The sequence below is a fragment of the Capra hircus genome, chromosome 11 (assembly GCF_001704415.2).
Source record: "Capra hircus breed San Clemente chromosome 11, ASM170441v1, whole genome shotgun sequence".
NCBI classification, from domain to species: Eukaryota; Metazoa; Chordata; class Mammalia; order Artiodactyla; family Bovidae; genus Capra; species Capra hircus.
The window spans coordinates 30,586,600-30,605,704 of NC_030818.1; the positions used below are offsets into that span (position 1 = coordinate 30,586,600).

Genomic DNA, 19,105 nt, shown 5'->3' on the forward strand with positions numbered 1-19,105 from the left:
CACTCAACAATCTCTTAGAGGTGTTACAACCTAGAACAAGTAATCCAAACTTGGTCCTCTAATTTTATTCCTGAAGACAGTCCCACCAAGCATATCCTTCAGTACCCAAACTTAGTTAACAGAACATCTGAGAAGAACAGGGACAGGACAGGGAGAACTATTATGATGGCATGTTTGCTTCCTATATTTCTTCTGGAATCATGTCTGCTTGGCTTACTGATTAAAAACACAGTTTTATTGCTCTCTGCACTGCCAAGTCAATAAATTTCCAGAAGAGAAAGCTGTATTCTACTGTACCCCATGCAACATCAATAAAACTGACAGCCAAATTCTGATTCCAGAATCTTTATTGCTGGGGATAATGCAGTGCAGAACATATTTTGGAGAGTGTTTACATAAAAGCTTCAACTGAACCCTTCAGAGCTGTTTATTCATGCAAATGCAGCTCAGAAGCTGAAGCCTCTTAGCAGGCAGCCTTCTCCTCTGAAAGGGAGCATGTGTGGCTCCCCGGAGAGCAGTTTGGCTCAGAGCTGACCCAGGGAGGACACCTGAGTGTTTGATTGATGGAGGGATGAGGGATAAGGAGCAAGGGTTGGACAGAAGTGAGAGAAGCTGTAGATCATCACTGGCTGCTCCTGGTGACTGTGCAACAGCCCGGGTGCAAGATGAAATTTTGTAGAGCTGATGTTGATGCTGCAGGGTGGGAAAGGTGAGTGATGAGAGTGAAAACAAGAGTGCCTTCCATAAAGGAGACACCGAGTGAACAGCAGGCAGGTGGCTGGCCCCAGAAAAGAGGCCTGGGGGTCAGAGGATGGAGAGAGAGACGGGGTGAGACAGGTGCACCAAGCTTTTCACAGCAGAAGTATTGGCATGAAGTGATATGGGGAAGGTGGGCCTATGAATCCCAAACTGTTTCCCCCACTGACACATTTTTATTTTAGTGACATAATGTATCCCTTTCTGATTCATCTTCCAAGGGCAGCAGTTCTGAAGCATTCACGTGTCTGTCTCCTGTATTTAAATGTTTGTTCATGTGGCCCATGATTTGTTAATAACCATCTCAAGGTACTCCCTTTGGAGGTGATCCTTTTCCTGTTTGATGCTTCTGTGATTCTACCCATGAAGCCAGAAGCTCTTAGCAATGTGAACAATTGTCCCAATAACCCTGCAGTTCTACTCCTGTATACATCCCAGAGAAGTTCTCACACTGATACGTAAGGAAACCTGCACAAAGATTTTCTTCATAGCATCCAGGGTGTGGAAGGCAACCTGAGTGTCTCCTCCTGAGTGAAGGAATGGTGAAATGTGCACACCTACCTAATGGGTCAGCAGGTAGGAGCAAGAGTGTAAAGGTACATGGAGCAGCGTGTACGCGTCTTAGAACCATGGTATTAAGAGAAATGCCTAAGAAATTAGTGATATATATGCACAATACCACTTGCAGAATTAAAATACACGCGCACCAGACACTAGAAAACATGTGAACATGCATCAGGATGGCTGCCTATGGTGCACCTTAGTACCTGGAACTATGCTCCCCCTGTACTGGTACTTATTTTGGCCTTGATTCCTTATCCTGTACCCTGCCTGGTCTCCCCAAAGTCCATCCAGAAGGAAAGCCTCTGACCTTCCATTCTGCCAATCACCAGATCTTGAGCCCTGTATTTCTGCCTCTCGGAAGACACTGCTGACCTGGATAGGTTCCTAGGTGCTATCTGGTTCAGCTCAGTTCAGTCACTCAGTCGTGTCTGACTCTGCAACCCCATGGACTGCAGCATGCCAGGCTTCCCTGTCCATCACCAACTCCCAGAGCTTGCTCAAACTCATGTCCATCGAGTTGGTGATGCCATCCAACCATCTCATCCTCTGCTATCTGGTTAGGATCACTATAATATCTCTCACTGCTGGGTTCTCACTTGCAAACTGGGTCCCATGGCATTGATGCTGACCCTGTGCTGGGGCCACGCAGTGCAGCTGGGTTAATTCCTCTAGTGGATTCTGTGGTAGGCTGCCACAGTCTTCTTTTAGGACTGAGGTACTCTTTGGGAAGCGATAAAGAATCCACCTGCAATGCAGGAGACATGGAGACATGGGTTCTATCCCTTGGTCAGGAAAACCCCTTGGAGAAGGAAACGGTGATCCACTCCTGTATTCTTGCCTGGAAAATCCCACGGACAGAGGAACCTGGCGGACTTCAGTCCATGGGGTTGCAAAAGAGTTGGACGTGACTGAGTGACTGAGCACAGCACCCATTCCTCCAGCTATTGGGAGAGTCAGCAACTGAAGTTCTCAGCTGAGTTGCCCTCCTGGAATTCCTGTCAGCCTTAGATTGCCACTTCCCTCAATATTAGGTCTTCTTTCCTGGGTATCCTGCATCCAGTGACTGGTCATGCCCATGCTTAGTTGTGCCTGACTCTTTGCAACCCCATGGACTACATAGCCTGGCAGGCTTCTCTGTCCATGGGATTTTTCAGGCAAGAATACTGGAGCGGGTGCCATTTCCTCTGCCAGAGGATCTTCCTGACCCAGGGATCAAACCTGCATCTCCTGCATTTGCAGGCAGAATCTTTACCTGCTGAGCCATTGGGGAAGCCTGGATGCATAGACTAAAGGTCCAGCCCTTTGGTCTTGCCTAACGTGGAACTGCTCATGAGAGCCATCCTGCTTTCAGACTTCCATCAACTCTTTCACCTGGGCCCCGAATCAATGCCCTTCCTAGCCAGCCCCAATTGTCAAGGCACCAGCTTACCTTCTGTCAGAGCCCAACAGATACACAAATAGCATTCAGATGAACCTAATCCCCTTCAAGAAGATGCTGCCACGTTATCAGGTCCTCATTAATTGTTCCTAATGTCTCTTTGAGGGCCCAAGGATGGGGCTTGGTCCCCTCTTATTTTTTTTTTTTCTTCTAAGTTTAATAATACAGATGACCTTGGAAGAAGCCAGTTTGTCCAGCTCACTGGTTTAATGAACCTTCAACATAATGTTAGCAGGAGAGTTTCAGAATCAGGAGTTTCTTTTTCCCCCTTTAAAGAAGCCCAAGATTTAGAAATCCTTGCTTATAAAAACCTGTCCATTGGGAGACATTTGCATTATTAAAGAGTTCTTTGTTCTACAGGAGGATCTGATGAAAGGTTCCTTTAAATAGCAAACTCCCTAGGTGAATGAAAAATATGGTTTTACTGACACACTCTCCTTTTAAAGATAGGTATTGCCTCAAACCAATTACAACTGTAGGTTCCCCCACTTCCCCCCATGTTTTAAGAGCTTGGAGTGCACAGATGCTTTCCAGGGTAGGACCACCTGCTGAAGCTCACAGGCTGAGCAGGACCAGAGGAAGCCAAGAGCCAGGAAAGAAATCCCATGCTAATCTGGACTCCTCAAAGCCTGGATGGGGTCTTGTTCACCTTGCTGGAGCCTTCACCTCTTTTGCTCAGAATGGCAAATATGAAATGTTTTTATTCACTTCCCTTTAATCATTCAGAAAAGCCATCTGTATTACCGATTTAAGAAAGCTACGGACATCTAGCCATCTCGCATAGCTACACACCCTGAATTTTAAAACACTGAAAAATCAGAGGAAGAGAAAAAGACATAAACCAGGGATGGTCAAAGATATGTTTGCAAATGAACTCGGAAATGGGAACATTAAACACTGACTTGTTCAACTTTAAAAGAATGTTAATGTTTTTGTATTTATTACATAAGACCTCGTTCTACATTGAACAGAGACTTGAGAATTCCTGTGTTCTTTTCAAAGTCAGTCATTATAATAAACTTGCTTTCATCTTGGAATGAAATAAAAATGGCTTTTCCCTTCACAAATGATTTTAAACCTTTATGCTTTCAAATGCATTGATCTATTTGGTAACTTCATTACTGAGTATGTCTTCCTTTATTGGCCTCTTGTCTTTAGCATTTACCTGGAGGAAACTGAGACGTAAATGTTAACTGAAATATGAAGTCAGTATAGATGGACATCCAATATGTTAAAGTTTTATATCAGAAAATTTTGCAATACACTTTTAAGCACTTCCTGCATTAGATTCAGTGAATCAGAATAAACAGGATTGCTTGCAAGTGGTTTGGTCCAACCCCTCACTTTAGATGAAGAATCTTAAGCGAGGAAAAGTGAAATGACTTCCCTGAAACCGAAAGGCAGTTCAGCAGCAGATCTGGACCAGAACATAGGTTACTTTGTTCCTGGTCCAGTGCTATGTCCTGCATTAGTCAAATCACAACAGTCCTGTTCCTTAGGGGTGTGTTGATACACCCCACTACACAGTCCTCTGGTTCTTCTGCAAAAACCTTGCTTCTGTTAGAGCCACCAGCTTCTTGAAGGTGTGTGCTCACAGTCTTTAACTTCAAAGGGTAAGTCATTCAGTCATGTCCGACTCTTGGCGACCCCATGGATGGTAGCCCACTAGACGCCTCTGTCCATGGAGTTCTCTAGGCAAGAATACTGGAGTGGATAGCCATTCTCTTCTCCAGGGGATGGTCCCAACCCAGGGATCGAGCCCAGGTCTCCTGCACTGCAGGCAGCTCTTTACCAGCTGAGCCACCAGGGAAGCCCCCTAACCTCCTGTTCTCCCGTGAAGCTTTTAGGGCCTACCAGGTGCTCTTTCTTCCTCCCCCCCGTCCTCCTCAGCACTAATGACCACATTAAGAATAGTGTCTCTTTTTCTGCACTGTTCTTTGAGAATTCATCAGGTGTTTTGTATGGATGTCTCCTCTGTTCACCACTGAATTCCCAGTGTCGGCTGGATTCTGCCTTCAGACCATGAAGGCAGAATCCAGCTTCACGGCCCCTTTATTCTTTCCCCACTGTCCTTCTCCTTGGCTATTCTTCACCTTGACTGCTCCATAGTCCACATATTGGGTTCTCTTCACTCCATCCTGAGTTTCCTCTGCCCAGTATGGCCTTTCCTGATAACTCCCACCACATCACTCTAATGCTCAGATTCTTCTGTCCCTCCTCTTGACCCATCTACTTTTATACAAATGTCTCCGCCTTGCATTCAAGGCCCCTGAAACAAAGGCTGAAGCTTCATTTGCCAGTCCTATCACCCACATTCCCCTCATATAACCAATACACTAAACTTGTACTGTCCAAAGATGCAGCCACCAGCCACGTATGGGTATTGAGCACTTGAAAGATGTCCAGGCCAAACAGAGATACACTCAAAATTTCAAATACACACCAGACATCAAAGACTTGGCAAAACAAAATAAAGTATCTCATTGATAATTTTTATATTGATCGATGTTGAGATGTTTGTGGCTGAACCACACCGACTCTGTTTTTCTCAGCTCTCTCTTAGGCCCACAGTCTCACCCCTCTCCTTTCTGCATGGCTGACCTCTAGTGCACTCACAAGGAATGCACCCAAATTGGATGAGTTTCCTGTCACCTTTTACCCTTGTCTTCATCCAAAATGAAAACTGGAAGAATGCCTCCTGCTGATGCAGATGATTAATGGTCATGAAACCCCCAAGCGGAAGGAAAAACCCCTGGTTCCCATCTGGTGTGGACTTGCTTCTCCATGGCAGTCAGGTTCTATTTTCAGCTCTGGTCCCTGTAAAGCCCCCATATACCCTTTTCCACACCCTGCAGTATGGAGTACAACTGTCCATGTTGTCCACTTAATCCCACCTGTATATAAATTACCCTCAATAAGCTTCATAGTTGCACTTCATGAAGGTGCCTGTTTTGTTTTTCAATCTCAAGTTTAGAAGACATTATTTAATATAATAATTTTGCCTTCCAACAAAAATTCAGTATTGAATATTCAAAATTCAATATTGCCTTCCAACAAAAATGATTTGTACATTTGTATTAAATAAAATATTTTACCAACCTAGACAGCATATTAAAAAGCAGAGACATTACTTTGTCAACAAAGGTCCGTCTAGTCAAGGCTATGGTTTTTCCAGTAGTCATGTATGGATGTGAGAGTTTGACTGTGAAGAAAGCTGAGCGCCGAAGAATTGATGCTTTTGAACTGTGCTGTTGGAGAAGACTCTTGAGAGTCCCTTGGACTGCAAGGAGATCCAACCAGTCCATCCTAAAGGAGATCAGTCCTGGTTGTTCACTGGAAGGACTGATGTTGAAGCTGAAACTCCAATACTTTGGCCACCTCATGCGAAGAGCTGACTCATTGGAAAAGACCCTAATGCTGGGAAAGATTGAGGGCAGGAGGAGAAGGGGACAACAGAGGATGAGATGGTTGGATGGCATCACCAACTCAATGGACATGGGTTTGGGTAGACTCTGGTGGTTGGTGATGGACAAGAAGGCCTGACATACTGCAGTTCATGGGGTTTCAAAGAGTCAGACACAACTGAGTGACTGAACTGAACTGAAACTTTGTTTCACCTTTTTAAACCTTTTAAAGTGTGGCTATTAAAAATTAAAAGGACACCTGTGATTAACATATTTCTACTGGACAGTGCCTCCCTAGACAAATCAGACGTTCTCGTTTCCTGAATTTGCCTCATATTGTCCTGCCTTCCGGAGAAGGAGATAGCACCCACTCCAGTACTCTTGCCTGGAAAATCCCATGGACAGAGGAGCCCGGAAGGCTGCAGCCCATGGGGTCGCTAAGAGTTGGACATGACTGAGTGACTTCCCTTTCACTTTTCACTTTCATGCATTGGAGAAAGAAATGGCAACTCACTCCAGTGTTCTTGCCTGGAGAATCTCAGGGACGGGGGAGCCTGGTGGGCTGCCGTCTATAGAGTTGCACAGAGTCGGACATGACTGAAGCAACTTAGCAGCAAGTAGCAGTCCTGCCTTCATTCACACTGTTTCTGCCACCTGGCACATCCACGCTTCTCTGCTGGTTGGATCCTACCCTTGGTTAAGGTCTGTCTCGGGTGCTGTGTACTTTATGGGATGTGTCTTCATCGCCATTTGCATGCGCTCTCTCTGGATGGCAGCATCGTGGGAAAGTGACAGTATGGACTCAGGAGCCAGACTGCCTGGGTGCATTTCACACGTGTGAAGTGACGATGATACTAACAACTGCACAGATTTTTGAGATTCAGTAAGAAAATATTTATATAATATTAATATAGCATTTCTCACAAGATTAGAGCTCAATAAGTACTTTTAATTCCTAGCTGCTTGCTGTGAAGGGTTCAAGCTACCCCAGCCATGCCTCATGACAACTCTGCCTCCTTGCTGGGGATGGGGTAGGGTGGACTCAGTACTTTGGAATGGATTCTTCTATTTGTCCAACCCTTACATTGACAAAGTGCCTGTGACTTGTCTCCAACTCTTTACTCTGCTGATTATACATAGGACAACTGAGAGAGAGGGTGGACATTCTCACTTGGCACCTTTCCGCTGAGCTCAGGTATTCCTTATACACTGTTTCTGATAGCCTTTTAAAGAAATGATAAGGAAATGGTAAAGAACAACCTTCCATTAAATATTTCAACTCTAGGGAGCCACTCTGGAGAGTTCTCATTTGCTCATTGATTCTAAAAAGTGTGGTCAGTTGCAACTCTCCCACTGGAAAGTACAATTTCAGTGGCTCTTCTTTAAGACAGCCTTTGCAAAGCACCCAAGAAACTTGAGGAGTTTATGAATTACAATGTGAACCAAGAGTTTCAAGAAGATTCCCTGGGTAATGGATTTTCCAAATCATTTGTACAACAACTAAATTAAAAATGTAAAGCCTCAGAGAAAAATGGTCAACACATCTAAGCCCTTCCTCAAGACCCATCTAAAGTTTTCTAAAGACACAAAGCAAAATAAGCCAATCTCTACCTCCGAACTCGAATTCTTCTAGCAATAATATAACATGACAAGAATAACTCTGGTAAATAAAACTACATGTTGAACCTTCCCCAGGGAAGGTGTGCATTTTCTGTAATGATTTCTCAAAAATATTTCTTAGAAGCAGAGAACATTATGTTGTCAGGGCAGTCACATTGCAGCTATGCTTCAGGAGCCTCTCTCATTACAAGCTTCTGTTTCCAGACACTTTTTAATTTTTTTGGTGAGCCTGTGAAAGCTGGATGCAACTGATATACTACATGCTTTTAATTAATTTGATGGAATGGGTTTGAATTGCCTGAAATTATTGGCATGTGTACCTTCCCTTTTCACTAGCTCCTTAGATCTGGTTGACACCAGTTTGTGTGGTTGCCTGGTTCAAAAAGGCCCCTTCTCTGGAAGCATCTCAGTGCTGCTTGCAACAGCGTGGAAGCATCTCGTTGTCTGTGCTCTGGTCTCAGCAGTGGGATGGGGCACCATCAGATTCTACCTCTAGGAATTTGAAACTTGTGATAGGTCTTTGGAGCTGATTCATTACAAAGGTGGAATCTAGAGAAAAGTTCCCTGACCTCTTGCTGCTAAAATGCCAAATTCTCTCTAGATCTTGCTCATATCCTTCTAGCTCCTTATTCTTCTGTTAAGTTAATCTCTTATGATTAAATCTGTCACAGTTGATTTCTGGTGCCTGCAAATAAGAAAAGCCTTCATCGGAACCACACCCATTGTTTCCAGGGGGAAATCATCCAGTCTCACTGATGATCCATAACACAGACAGGGCACATGCCTGGTGGTCCATGAGAGAGCAGGAGGCTTTGAACAGTGATTCCCTGGCGGCCTCACTAAGCTGATTTCAAAGGCCAGGATGGAGCCTGTGGGATTATCCCACTGCCCCTGCAGAGAGTGAGGCTTAAAGAACTACAGTTCAACAATCCTTTCACCAAGGTGTCTTTGTTACTCTGGCTAGAAGGGACAGAATCTTTCTCTGAAATCTCACTAGACTGTGTGTGTAACCTTCATCTGGCTTTTAACATCTTCCGCATTTCCATGAGTTACCTGAGAATGAGTCCTCTCCCTCCTGTGGCTGGAAGACTGTAAGCTCTTGGGGGGCAGGGGCTGGTCTGTGGATCCTGCGCATCGCCCTATACATGTCAGTACCTAGCTCCTGAGTGGTCAGCAAGTCTGACCTGAAGGTTTTCTGTGTGTCAGGCTTAGGGAAGGGGAAAGGACCCAGAAAAGGCTTGGATGCTCTAGCTGGACAGGTAGGACTGGCCCGGTTGAATGATAGAAAACAGAGTATAATTACGTATTATGTGACATGTTTGAGAGGCCGCTCAGCCAGTGCTGAAAAGACCAGCATATATGAGTTCCAGGCAATAATGAGCTCTGGAGTTTCAGGATTCTAACTTATTTACCTTCCAGGCTGAAAAGACCCTGTGGGTCATTTTCTCTAATTAACACCTCACAGGAGCAAAACTATTCTATCAGGCTTCCCCCTTGGATGATAGGTATTTACTGTTCAACTGCATATACAGGCTGTGGGTTTTTCAGGTCTTCTCTGCATCATCAGATTATTACAATAATCCTTTGCAGTTATGGAAAACCTTTATTTCCGAGTACTTTTGGCCCTGCTGTCTTGGTTATCTTCACCACAGTCAACCCCACTCAGGGGTAAGAATCATGATGCCCCTTTTACAGACAGCACAGAGGTTTTCTTGCTGCCCTGAGCCCACACTGCAAATTAGAGCAAGGGGGACCTGGTGCTAGGACTCACATCTGCCTGGTCTATGTCCTGTTGATTGATTCAGATAATTTGGGGGATGTGCTGGGCCTTACCCTGTCGTACCAGTGTGTCTTCAGCCCTGTGGGCTCAGAAATGCTCTCTACTGCTGCTCCCAAGGTAGAGTTAGGAACCCAGGAGTCACCTCATTTTATCAGCATCAAGGACAAACTTAACAGCAGCAAGGGATAAAGCTTCCTGCTGAAAGTTGAATTTTACTTGTAGATTGGACTTTTCGGACTCTGGCTCAGGTGGCATTCAAGACTCGTGGTTCAGGGCCACCAGAGAACAGCTGTGAGCGGTGTGCCAGCATGGAGGGGGCGGCATCTCCTAGTGAGGCAGAAGCTGAGAGTAAATGAGGACCATGTGGGGAAGCAGCTAGAAGCTTCCCACTAAGTCAGGGAGCCCACCTGCCTGGTGGGTGGGATTATTTTAATTTCCTTCTTAAAAAAAAAAAAAAAAGAACTGGTGTAAAATTTGTTGAAATCTGCATTAAATGTGACTTTTTTGCACATTAAGGGGAGCTGCCAGAATGGAACACATATGCTCCCATGGAGCCAGCCCTCTCCACCAGCAGCAGGGCCTCTCTCCACCACCATGACCCTCTGGCTTTAAAATTCCATGTATAAGATCAAAGTTACACATGGCCAAGACACTGTCTGGTGCAGCCAACCTGGGAGATTAAATTTTGGAAAGAAAGCTTTTGTGTCTCATTTTTTTAAGACATGAAAAGTAGGCAAATTGAGGAGATTAGAAAGAAGGTAGAGGTGGGGAAAGGAGCAGCACCGGAGCCCTGAATTAATCTAACACACTGCTTTTGAAATAAGAAAAAGGATAATGTAGAGAAAATCCAAGGAATTATTGCTTCACAAAGGGAAGGCTGGATCCAATGCCAAAGGGATCTGTGTGTGAGCTTTTTGGCTCCACACTTCCACTGAGACTCTGGGAGCTCTGCTGCTTGCATTTTAGTGTCCTTCTAGGGGCCATCATTCACTTTCCCCAAAAGGATGATTTCTAAACTAATAAAATCTGGCCCTTGCAAAGCTTCTCCCAGGGAGTCTGTTTATAGGCACAGCCAGGTTTAAGAATTGTCTTGAAGATAATAACTGGGAGAGCTGAGTCAGAACTGAAGTTCAAGATCAACCTCTATCTTGGGGCTTTCTTTCTGTTTTTGTGGGAGTAAGGTAGGAAGGTGGAACATGAGCTTTCAGAATTCTGAGATTTTTTTTTAGTCTGGTTCAGCTCAGGGAAGCTGAAGGGAGGGCCAAGCTGTCTTACTTGAAAGAGTTTAGTAGGCTTCCCTCTGTCCTATGGACTCTTACCTGGTGCCCTGACCCGGGAACCAATAGGTCTCAATTCACGTTGCCCTGGTGGTTGTTTTGTTTTCATGGGTCCTGGGCTGGGGATTGATTTTTTTCTAGTGAATGAATTAAAACAAATTGACAACAAAAATTAGAACAATCTATGGGACTGTTGGGATATACGATCAATAATATAGGTAAGCTTCCAGTCTTGCTTCTCTGGATGGTCCTTTTAAAGGACAGATTGGGGGAGCCTGCAAAATCTGGGACCTGGATGTTGGTATAATGCAAAGAACCCCCTCTGATACCCATAGCACCTCACCTTCCCATTTTCTAGGATGGAGATATTTTTTTCATGTATTTAATTGGAGGATAATTGCTCTATAATGTTGTGTTGATTGCTGTCATATACCAGTGTGAATCAGCCATAAGTACACATATGTCTCCTCCCTCTTGAGCCTTCCTGCCACCCCCGACCCCATCCCAACCTTCCAGGCTGTTACGGAGCACTGGGTTGGGCTCCCTGCATTATACAGTAACTTCCCACTGGCCATCTGTTTGCACATGGTGATATGTGCGTCTCAGTGCTGCTCTCTCAATTCACCCCCCCCACTTCCCCTGCTGTGCCCACAAGTCTGTTCTCTATGCCTGCGTCTCTATTCCTGCCTTGTAAATAGGTCCATCAGTACCATATTTCTAGATTCCATATATATGCATTGATATATGATGTTTGTTTTTCTCCTTCTGACTTACTTCACTCCTTATAACAGGCTCTAGATTAATCCACCTCACTAGGACTGATTCAAATTTGTTCCTTTTTATGGCTGAGTAATATTCCATTGTGTATATGTAGCATAACTTTTTATCCATTCATCCACAGGTGGATATCTACATTGTTTCCATGTCCTAGCTATTGTAAATGTGCTGCTATAAATACTGGGGCACATGTGTCTTTTAAAATTATTGTTTTATCAGGGTATATGCCTAGTGGTGGGATTGCTAGATCATATGGTAGTTTTATTCCTAGTTTTTTGTTTTTTAACAAGTCTCTAGGATGGAGACTTTAAAGTAATCGTTAGGTGTGGTACATGCTTTCCTTTTGCACTGGTTCATTGTTCCTGTTCAGCTCAAGTTGATCATCATGTAGTTCAACAGACACTTTAATCATACTACCTGTGAACTTTTGGAAATCCTGAGTTGAGTAAGACCCCTTCAGGTGCTTCTCACTTTAGCACAGTGATTCAAAACCATGGTGGGGTAAAGTGGGGACTCCCACTCCCCACCCCAACACATACTCTCACCAGGGGCATCTGACTAATATCTAGAGAAAGTTTTGTTTGTCATCATCTGAGAGGGTAGTGCTACTGGCATATAGCAGGTGGAGGACAGGGATGTGCCTGACACTCTATGATGTACCAAACAGCTGCCCACAACAAATGATGATCTGGCCCCAGAGAACCGCTGTGCCGAGGTTGAGGAAGCCTGCTGTTACAGAGGAGGTCCACGTGGAATAAACAGTTTATGTGGGAGATATGCAAAAGCAGATGTAAGTACGAGGTAGCAAAGCAAGTGTGTGTATATGGGAGAGAAGAGCCATGGGGAAAACTCGTTGGGAAGTGACTTCAAATCATGATTTTTATTTAATGGCTTTATAATCAACTATCCAACAATGACTCTGAAAGTTTATTAGTCGAGAACTACATATTGGGAATTTTTTTTTTCTTTTTGCACAACTCTGGGTAATTTAATCAAACATTTCTGATAACTTTATATTTCCCCTTACAAAAAAATTTCCCCAAAGAACCAGGAAGAGGTATAAATAGGGAAGAACATTCAACCTTATTCTTGGCTTCTCAGCAAGGAAATCTCTGGTCCACTCTCCACTGTGCTTTTCTTTCACCTGGACTCTCCTTTCCTTCTCTCCTTCAAGGTTTAGCATCATAACCCTTAGTCCATGATGCTTTCCCTTGGAGATTTCAGTGCATAGGGAGTGGTCTATTCCCTGAACTCCTCAGAGCCTCGTTGCCTACACTTCTCCTGGGTTTGAGTGTGTTTCTGCCTAGACTGCGGGCTCCTCAAGGACGGGGACCATGCCCTCCACTGGTATATCCCTCTACAGCACAGAACATGCTCTGGATCCCGATTTATACTAAAGGTAGAAGGAGAAAGACATCCAGGAAAGATGTTCAGAAAATTAACATCTTCCTGTGACACTGGACTGACAGATACAGCACATTTTCTCCTTCTAAAGTCTCTGGATTGTGTCTTATAATAAAGTCTAAAAGTTTAATCTCTGTTTAGTAGGCACAACATGTAAAAAATAAACTGTCATTATTATTATTAGCAGTTTCTTACTAACAGATTTTTCAGAAGCTGTTTCCACAGAAGCAGACCAACCTTTCTGTTGTCATAGAGACAAAGATCTTTATATAACCATAGGCAAGGTGAGATTTTTTTTTTTCTCCTTTCTCTCCTTCTACTTGTCTGGAACTAATAAGAAAAGGAAAGGAAATTTTTAAAATTAATTCTTTTAGATTTTTTTTCTCCAGTTAAAATGACTGAACACATGGGAGGCTTTTTTTTTTGTATTACATTTTAGATTTTAAATACTTAAGTTTTTAATAAAATACTGTTGGGCTAGAAAGATCTGAACAACAGAATGATGTCATTTTCAAAATTTGCAAGCAGTGGGCTTATTAATGATAAGCAATTATTATCTATGTTCCCTTTTTTTTTAAACCAAATAGTGGACTTCAGATGGAAGTCTTATAAGGCAGGACTGCTGCTGTTGCTGCTGTCGCTTCAGTCATGTCCGACTCGGCAACCCCATAGATGGCAGCCCACCAGGCTCCCCCGTCTCTGGGATTCTCCAGGCAAGAACACTGGAGTGGGTTGCCATTTCCTTCTCCAGTGCATGAAAGTGAAAAGTGAAAGTGAAGTCGCTCAGTCGTGTCCGACTCTTCTCGACCCCATGGACTGCAGCCTACCAGGCTCCTCCACCCATGGGATTCTCCAGGCAAGAGTACTGGAGTGGGGTGCCATCGCCTTCTCTGCAGGCAGGACTCCCAAGGCCTGAAACAACTGAGACATAAACCAGCATCTATTGATGGACCAGGGATGAATTCTAAGGTGCTCTGTGGTATCACCTGTCCAACCCCCAGAACTGAGATAGCCACCCTTCAATCCACAGAATCAAACCCTGTGGATGACTTAGTGCAAGACTGCATCCTTCTTACCCTTTATCTCGTAATTTCAATTCTCTTCTTTTTATGAACTCCCAATAACTTATTCGTGTCATTTCCTGTCTCATAATTACTGTTTACCACTTCATTCATCATTAAGAAAAGAGGATTTCAGCATGAACCCATTCACTTTTTCTTTCCTTTGCCTCAGTGTTAAATTACATCTTTATCCATCTGTCTTCTTCCCTCAGGACTCAGAAGTAGCCCCCTGTTTTAAGAATTACCCCTTCCCCTTTGATCTGATGCCAGTGCCTTCCTCCCAGTCACACTGACATCTTAGACCACCATTCCCTGCATCTTCAATCTGTCCTTCTCCATAGATTCCTTCCTCTACTCCTTTTTGAAGACAAGACCAGAAAAATAAAACAAAAAACTTTTCTTCATCATGTTTATTTTTCCATATGTCTCAGACTTTGAGGGTTTAATCTGATCACAACTGCCTCTTTTTTTTTTGCAGTAAATAGGTATTGTCTATGTATGTGTGTGTGTGCTGGAGTGGATGTTGGAGGAGATGGAGAAGAGAAAATTATGGCACATAGAAGTTCTAAACATTCTTCTTGCTTTCCGGAAGATCACATCCTCCATGGAGAGCAACTGGGACTTCCCAGGTGGCGCTAGTTGTAGAACCTGCCTGCCAATGCAGGAGATACAAAGGATATGGTGCTCGACCCCTGGGTTGGTAAGATCCCTTGGAGTAGGAAATGGGCAACCCACTCCAGTATTCTTGCCTGGAAAATTCTATGGACAGTGGATTCTGGTGGACTGCAGTCCACGAGGTCGCAAGAGTTGGACGTGACTGAGTGACTGAGTGCTGGTGAGCAATACCTCGATGCTCAAACTTTAGCATCTATCAGAATCTCTTAGGGAGGTTGTTCAAATGCAGACTGCTGGACTATACCCTCGGAGTTTCTGATGTAGTAGATTGGGGCTGGGGCCTGAGAGCAGGCATTTCTAACATTTTCCAGGTGATGTTTATGCTGCTCGTCTGAGGAACATTGTCTTAAAGAAGCTACACTCCTATTAATTCTTATGCAACTCTCTTGTCATATGCATGTTTAAATCACCTTATCATGCTGAGAAACTTATCCCCTTTTGGCCTTTATAGGCTCCACCTCCATAGGGTTCTCCCTTGAAGGATAAAGTCATCTCTCAATTATCTGATCCTCGGGAAGCCTGGCCTTGTGAGGGTCAAAGTGTGTGCTGAACTAAGGGGTTTAAAAGTCTAGGAGAAGCTGCTGCTGGCATGTATGACAAAATAGTGCATGTGAAGGGAGGAAGGTCAAGGATTCTGTAGCATTCCCCAGGGATGGTAAGGGCTTCAGAGCCTGGGAAGTTGGCTCCTTTTGGGGGAATTCGACTAGGACTAGCGAGCCCCGGCATGCTCAGAGTGCTTATTCTGTGCTTGCTTCCTACCTTCATCCCCAAACCCAGACAACCTTATAAATCTTTCTGAGGGGTTCGAGGCTTCTCTGAACTGTGCTGTGGGGCAGTGAGAGAATCTGTTGAGTTTTAGTCTTTTCACTTCAGCCTACTCCAGGGAAGAGGTACCACCTTCCTGAAACCAGTGTGGTGTGGCAGCAGGAACTGTTGAGAGAGCTCAGTGAAAAGCTGAATCTGAAAGGAGCTGGGACTTGACTCTCTCATTCCTGTCTTCCACCAGGAGGTTCTCTGTGTGTGTGCTCACTCACTTCAGTTGTGTCTGACTCTTTACAACCCTATGGTCTATAGTCCGCTAGGCTCCTCTGTCCATGAGATTTTCCAGGCAAGAATACTGGAGAGGTTGCCATGCCCCACTCCAGGGAATCTTCCTGAACCAGGGATCAAACCCATGACTCCTGTGTCTCCTGCTTTGCAGGCGGATTCTTTACCATGGAGCCATGAAGGAAACCCACAGGAGGTTCTCTACTCAGTGCCAATTTGGCAAAACTGAGAACTCTTTTTTTTAAGGAAGGGGTAGTTTTCTTACAAAAATGAGAAAATATTAACAGCAAGTTAAGGCCTATCCTTGCAACTCAGTAGCTGCGGGACCTTGGGGAGGTTTTTCTACCTCTTTGGATCTCAGTTTCTTATAACCTGTATGATAAGTAATGTGTGAGTGAGAAAGGCACAGTGTTAGTGGCACAGTCATCCATAAAAGCAAGATGGGAGGCTTGTCAGGGAAGGACAAGGGCTGGGACTTGGAAGGCAGTTTCCATGGATTTATTTATTGATTGAAACAAATTCTATCAGCATGGTCCTTACCTTCAGGGAATTGAGCTGACAAGATAATTAATGGAAACCAATTAATATAAACTCTTCAACCTTTACACTGTATCTCTCAACCACAAATATTCTCCAAAGGCCACTAACTCTTCCATAGGAGAAGCTCAGCCCCTCAAGAGCCTGAGGGGCTGAGCTTGGGAGTGGGCTCCTCACAGACTTCTGGGAGCCCATGGAAATGGGGTAGGGGGATCTCTTTCCTCCCCCAGCATGGAATTCCATTACAGCTATTGGTTAGAACAGAACCAAGGCCTCCACCAGCCTGGTGCCTTTGGTATACTTTTATAGTCCTCCTCTTTCTCTTTCCTTTTCTCTTTTATCACCTCTACCAAGATGTAATTTATATGCAATACAATTCACCTATTTTAATTGTACAATGCAATGTTTTTTAGTTTGTTCAGGGAGTTGTGCAACCATGACCACCATCAAATTTTAGATAATTTTCATCACCTCAAAAAGCAACAGCCATTAGCAGTCACTGGGCCTTCACTCCAGCTGGATGGCTGCTAATCTCCTTTCTGTTTATCTGGACATATCATATAACTAGAACCATGTACCTTGTGCTACCTTTTTCCCAAATCAAAAGAGTCTGCTGACTCTCTGATACACTTGTACACTTGTCTCCTCTTTACCCCATTAAGTCTTTACCCCAGCTTCCCCTGCCTGCTTGCCAGCCAATGTGTCCAGCTCCCTAAGGGGTGGTGGTATGCCAGAGCTGGGACTCAGGGCATCTTACTGGTTAGGCAACCAGACTGAAACGCAAGCACATCTGGTCAGACAAGCAGGCTGAAACCCAAGTACCTCTGAGGCTGGGGTGGAGCAGTGGTTGGTGTGCTCACAGAGTTGTGGGTGGCCCTGGTGGGCCAGCAGACCTCATTGAGTGACCAGGTCACCTCTGGCCATGAGGTCCAAACACCCCATTTCTAGAGGACCACGGGGTACCAGAACTCACAGGAACCTTCGCCAGCCTGGCTGGCCCAAGGCTCAAAGACCACGCAAGACTTCTCATGTCTGACGCCCCGTCCCCTTTCAGCAGTTGCAGGGAGAGGCCTTCCCATGTGGCCTGTGGGCAGCTCCACGTCCCTGGCCACTGTCCCAACCAGGGTGAAAGAGTGGGTCTGGGGCCGCCAGGGGCTCGAGGATGCACGCGGTCCAGGCGCGGGAGAGGGTGGCAAGGACAGCTCCCAAGCTTGGGCTTCTCATCACCCTGAGAGGTGGCGGAGTGCGACAGGCACCGCGTCTTTATCCAAGCATCCAGGTAAAGGGGGTCAAAGAGCAGGGAGGCCAGGCGGCCGGAGGGTGCCTGGGCGGGGGCGCCGCGTACTCACAGTCGGCTGAGGCCGGCCCGCGGGCCGGGGCAGCGCAGGGCGCCGTCGGGCGGGCAGCTGCAGGGCTCCGGGCAGGGCGCCGGGCGCAGCGCCCGGAGCAACGGCGCTGGCGGCGGCAGCAGCAGCGCCAGCAGCAGCCGCAGCGCGAGGGACGGCCGTCCCATGGCCCGGAGCCTGAGCGCGGGCTCCTGCCGCAGGGCGGGCCGCCGCCCCAACAAGTGCGGCCCGCGCCCCTCTCCCCGCCCCCTGGCCTGCCCTCCCTCCTCCCACGCCCGCCCGCCCCGGCCCCCCGCCCCTCGACTCGCGACGGTGGCCAGAGGGACTCCATCACCTCCTTTCTGCTCTGTCCCTGGCCCATCCTGTCCGTCTGCAAGTGGCCCTAGGTACGGGAGGCAGCATGTGGAAATGGTGAATGCTTTGGATAAGGGAAGAGGACGGAGTTCTGAATTCTCCTGGCTCTGCGGTAACTGTGTGTGAAGTCCAGGGAGAACCTCTCATTTCATCTGTGAGAGGAGCGCACTGATAGTCCATACCAGCTCTGTCCACCTCAGAAGCGGAGAAAGTGCCCAGCTCAGACACCCCTCCTCCTCCTGTCTTTCATTCTCAGCCCCCAAATCCGTTCCCCTTTTCTCCCACCAACTCCCTCACCCTATAGTTAATCTGTGTCCTCCCAACATGGCCAGTAATGTCTCTGTATTTCTCTCGGTAGTAACCACTTTCCTCCTTATAGTATAGGCTTTTGAGTGTGTTCTCTATCTTCACTATAGATTGTGAAGTCCAGTTCGGGTTTATTTTATATTTCTGGTTTCTACACGGAAATTCCTCAGTAAAGATTTGCTGAATGAATGAAACTGCTATAATAATGAACAGAAGCTGCCCCAGTGGGAGGCCCAGGATAGGCTAGACCCTGTGACAGGCTCTCTTCCTCACATCATGGCTAAGTTTCACCATAAGCAGGAAGGGTGTTTGCAACGAGCAAAATGATGTCCTGAGAGGTGACGTGACTTCCTTGAAGTCACACATCTCTTAAGTGGTGGAAACGTGTTTAAACTCATGTCTATCGCCTACTTTATCTTGCCAATAAAGAAAATTAAGTGTATGATCTGCATACCAAGGACTGGGAAAGGAGACATTTTATGGTTAACTGCCATGATGTAAAATTTCCCCTATTTAACTTCATCATTAGAACCCTTGACCTTTTCTCTTTCCTAGGACTCTGGACTCTGAAAAGAGGTAGACTTTGAGAGCTAGGAAGATGTCTAAGACTACAGACAGGAAATAAAAAACGGAGTTCTTTCTGACTTGAAGCTAACTCTGAAGGTCAGACTGGCTAAGTCACTAATCTGCATCTCTTGTGAGTCTCTTGCCTGAGGAAGGTAGATTTTTTTTTTTAATTAAAAAAAAAAATCGTTTGGC

The 19,105-nt window shown here is 45.5% G+C and overlaps 1 protein-coding gene across 1 annotated transcript in view; it reads right to left on the reverse strand.

Moving 5' to 3' along the window:
• The window catches only part of LHCGR (lutropin-choriogonadotropic hormone receptor), a 59,181-nt gene extending 41,328 nt beyond the window's left edge, over positions 1–17,853 (reverse strand). Inside the window, 1 exon segment of the mRNA NM_001314279.1 lies at positions 17,690–17,853. Coding sequence (NP_001301208.1) covers positions 17,690–17,853 — 164 coding nt within the window.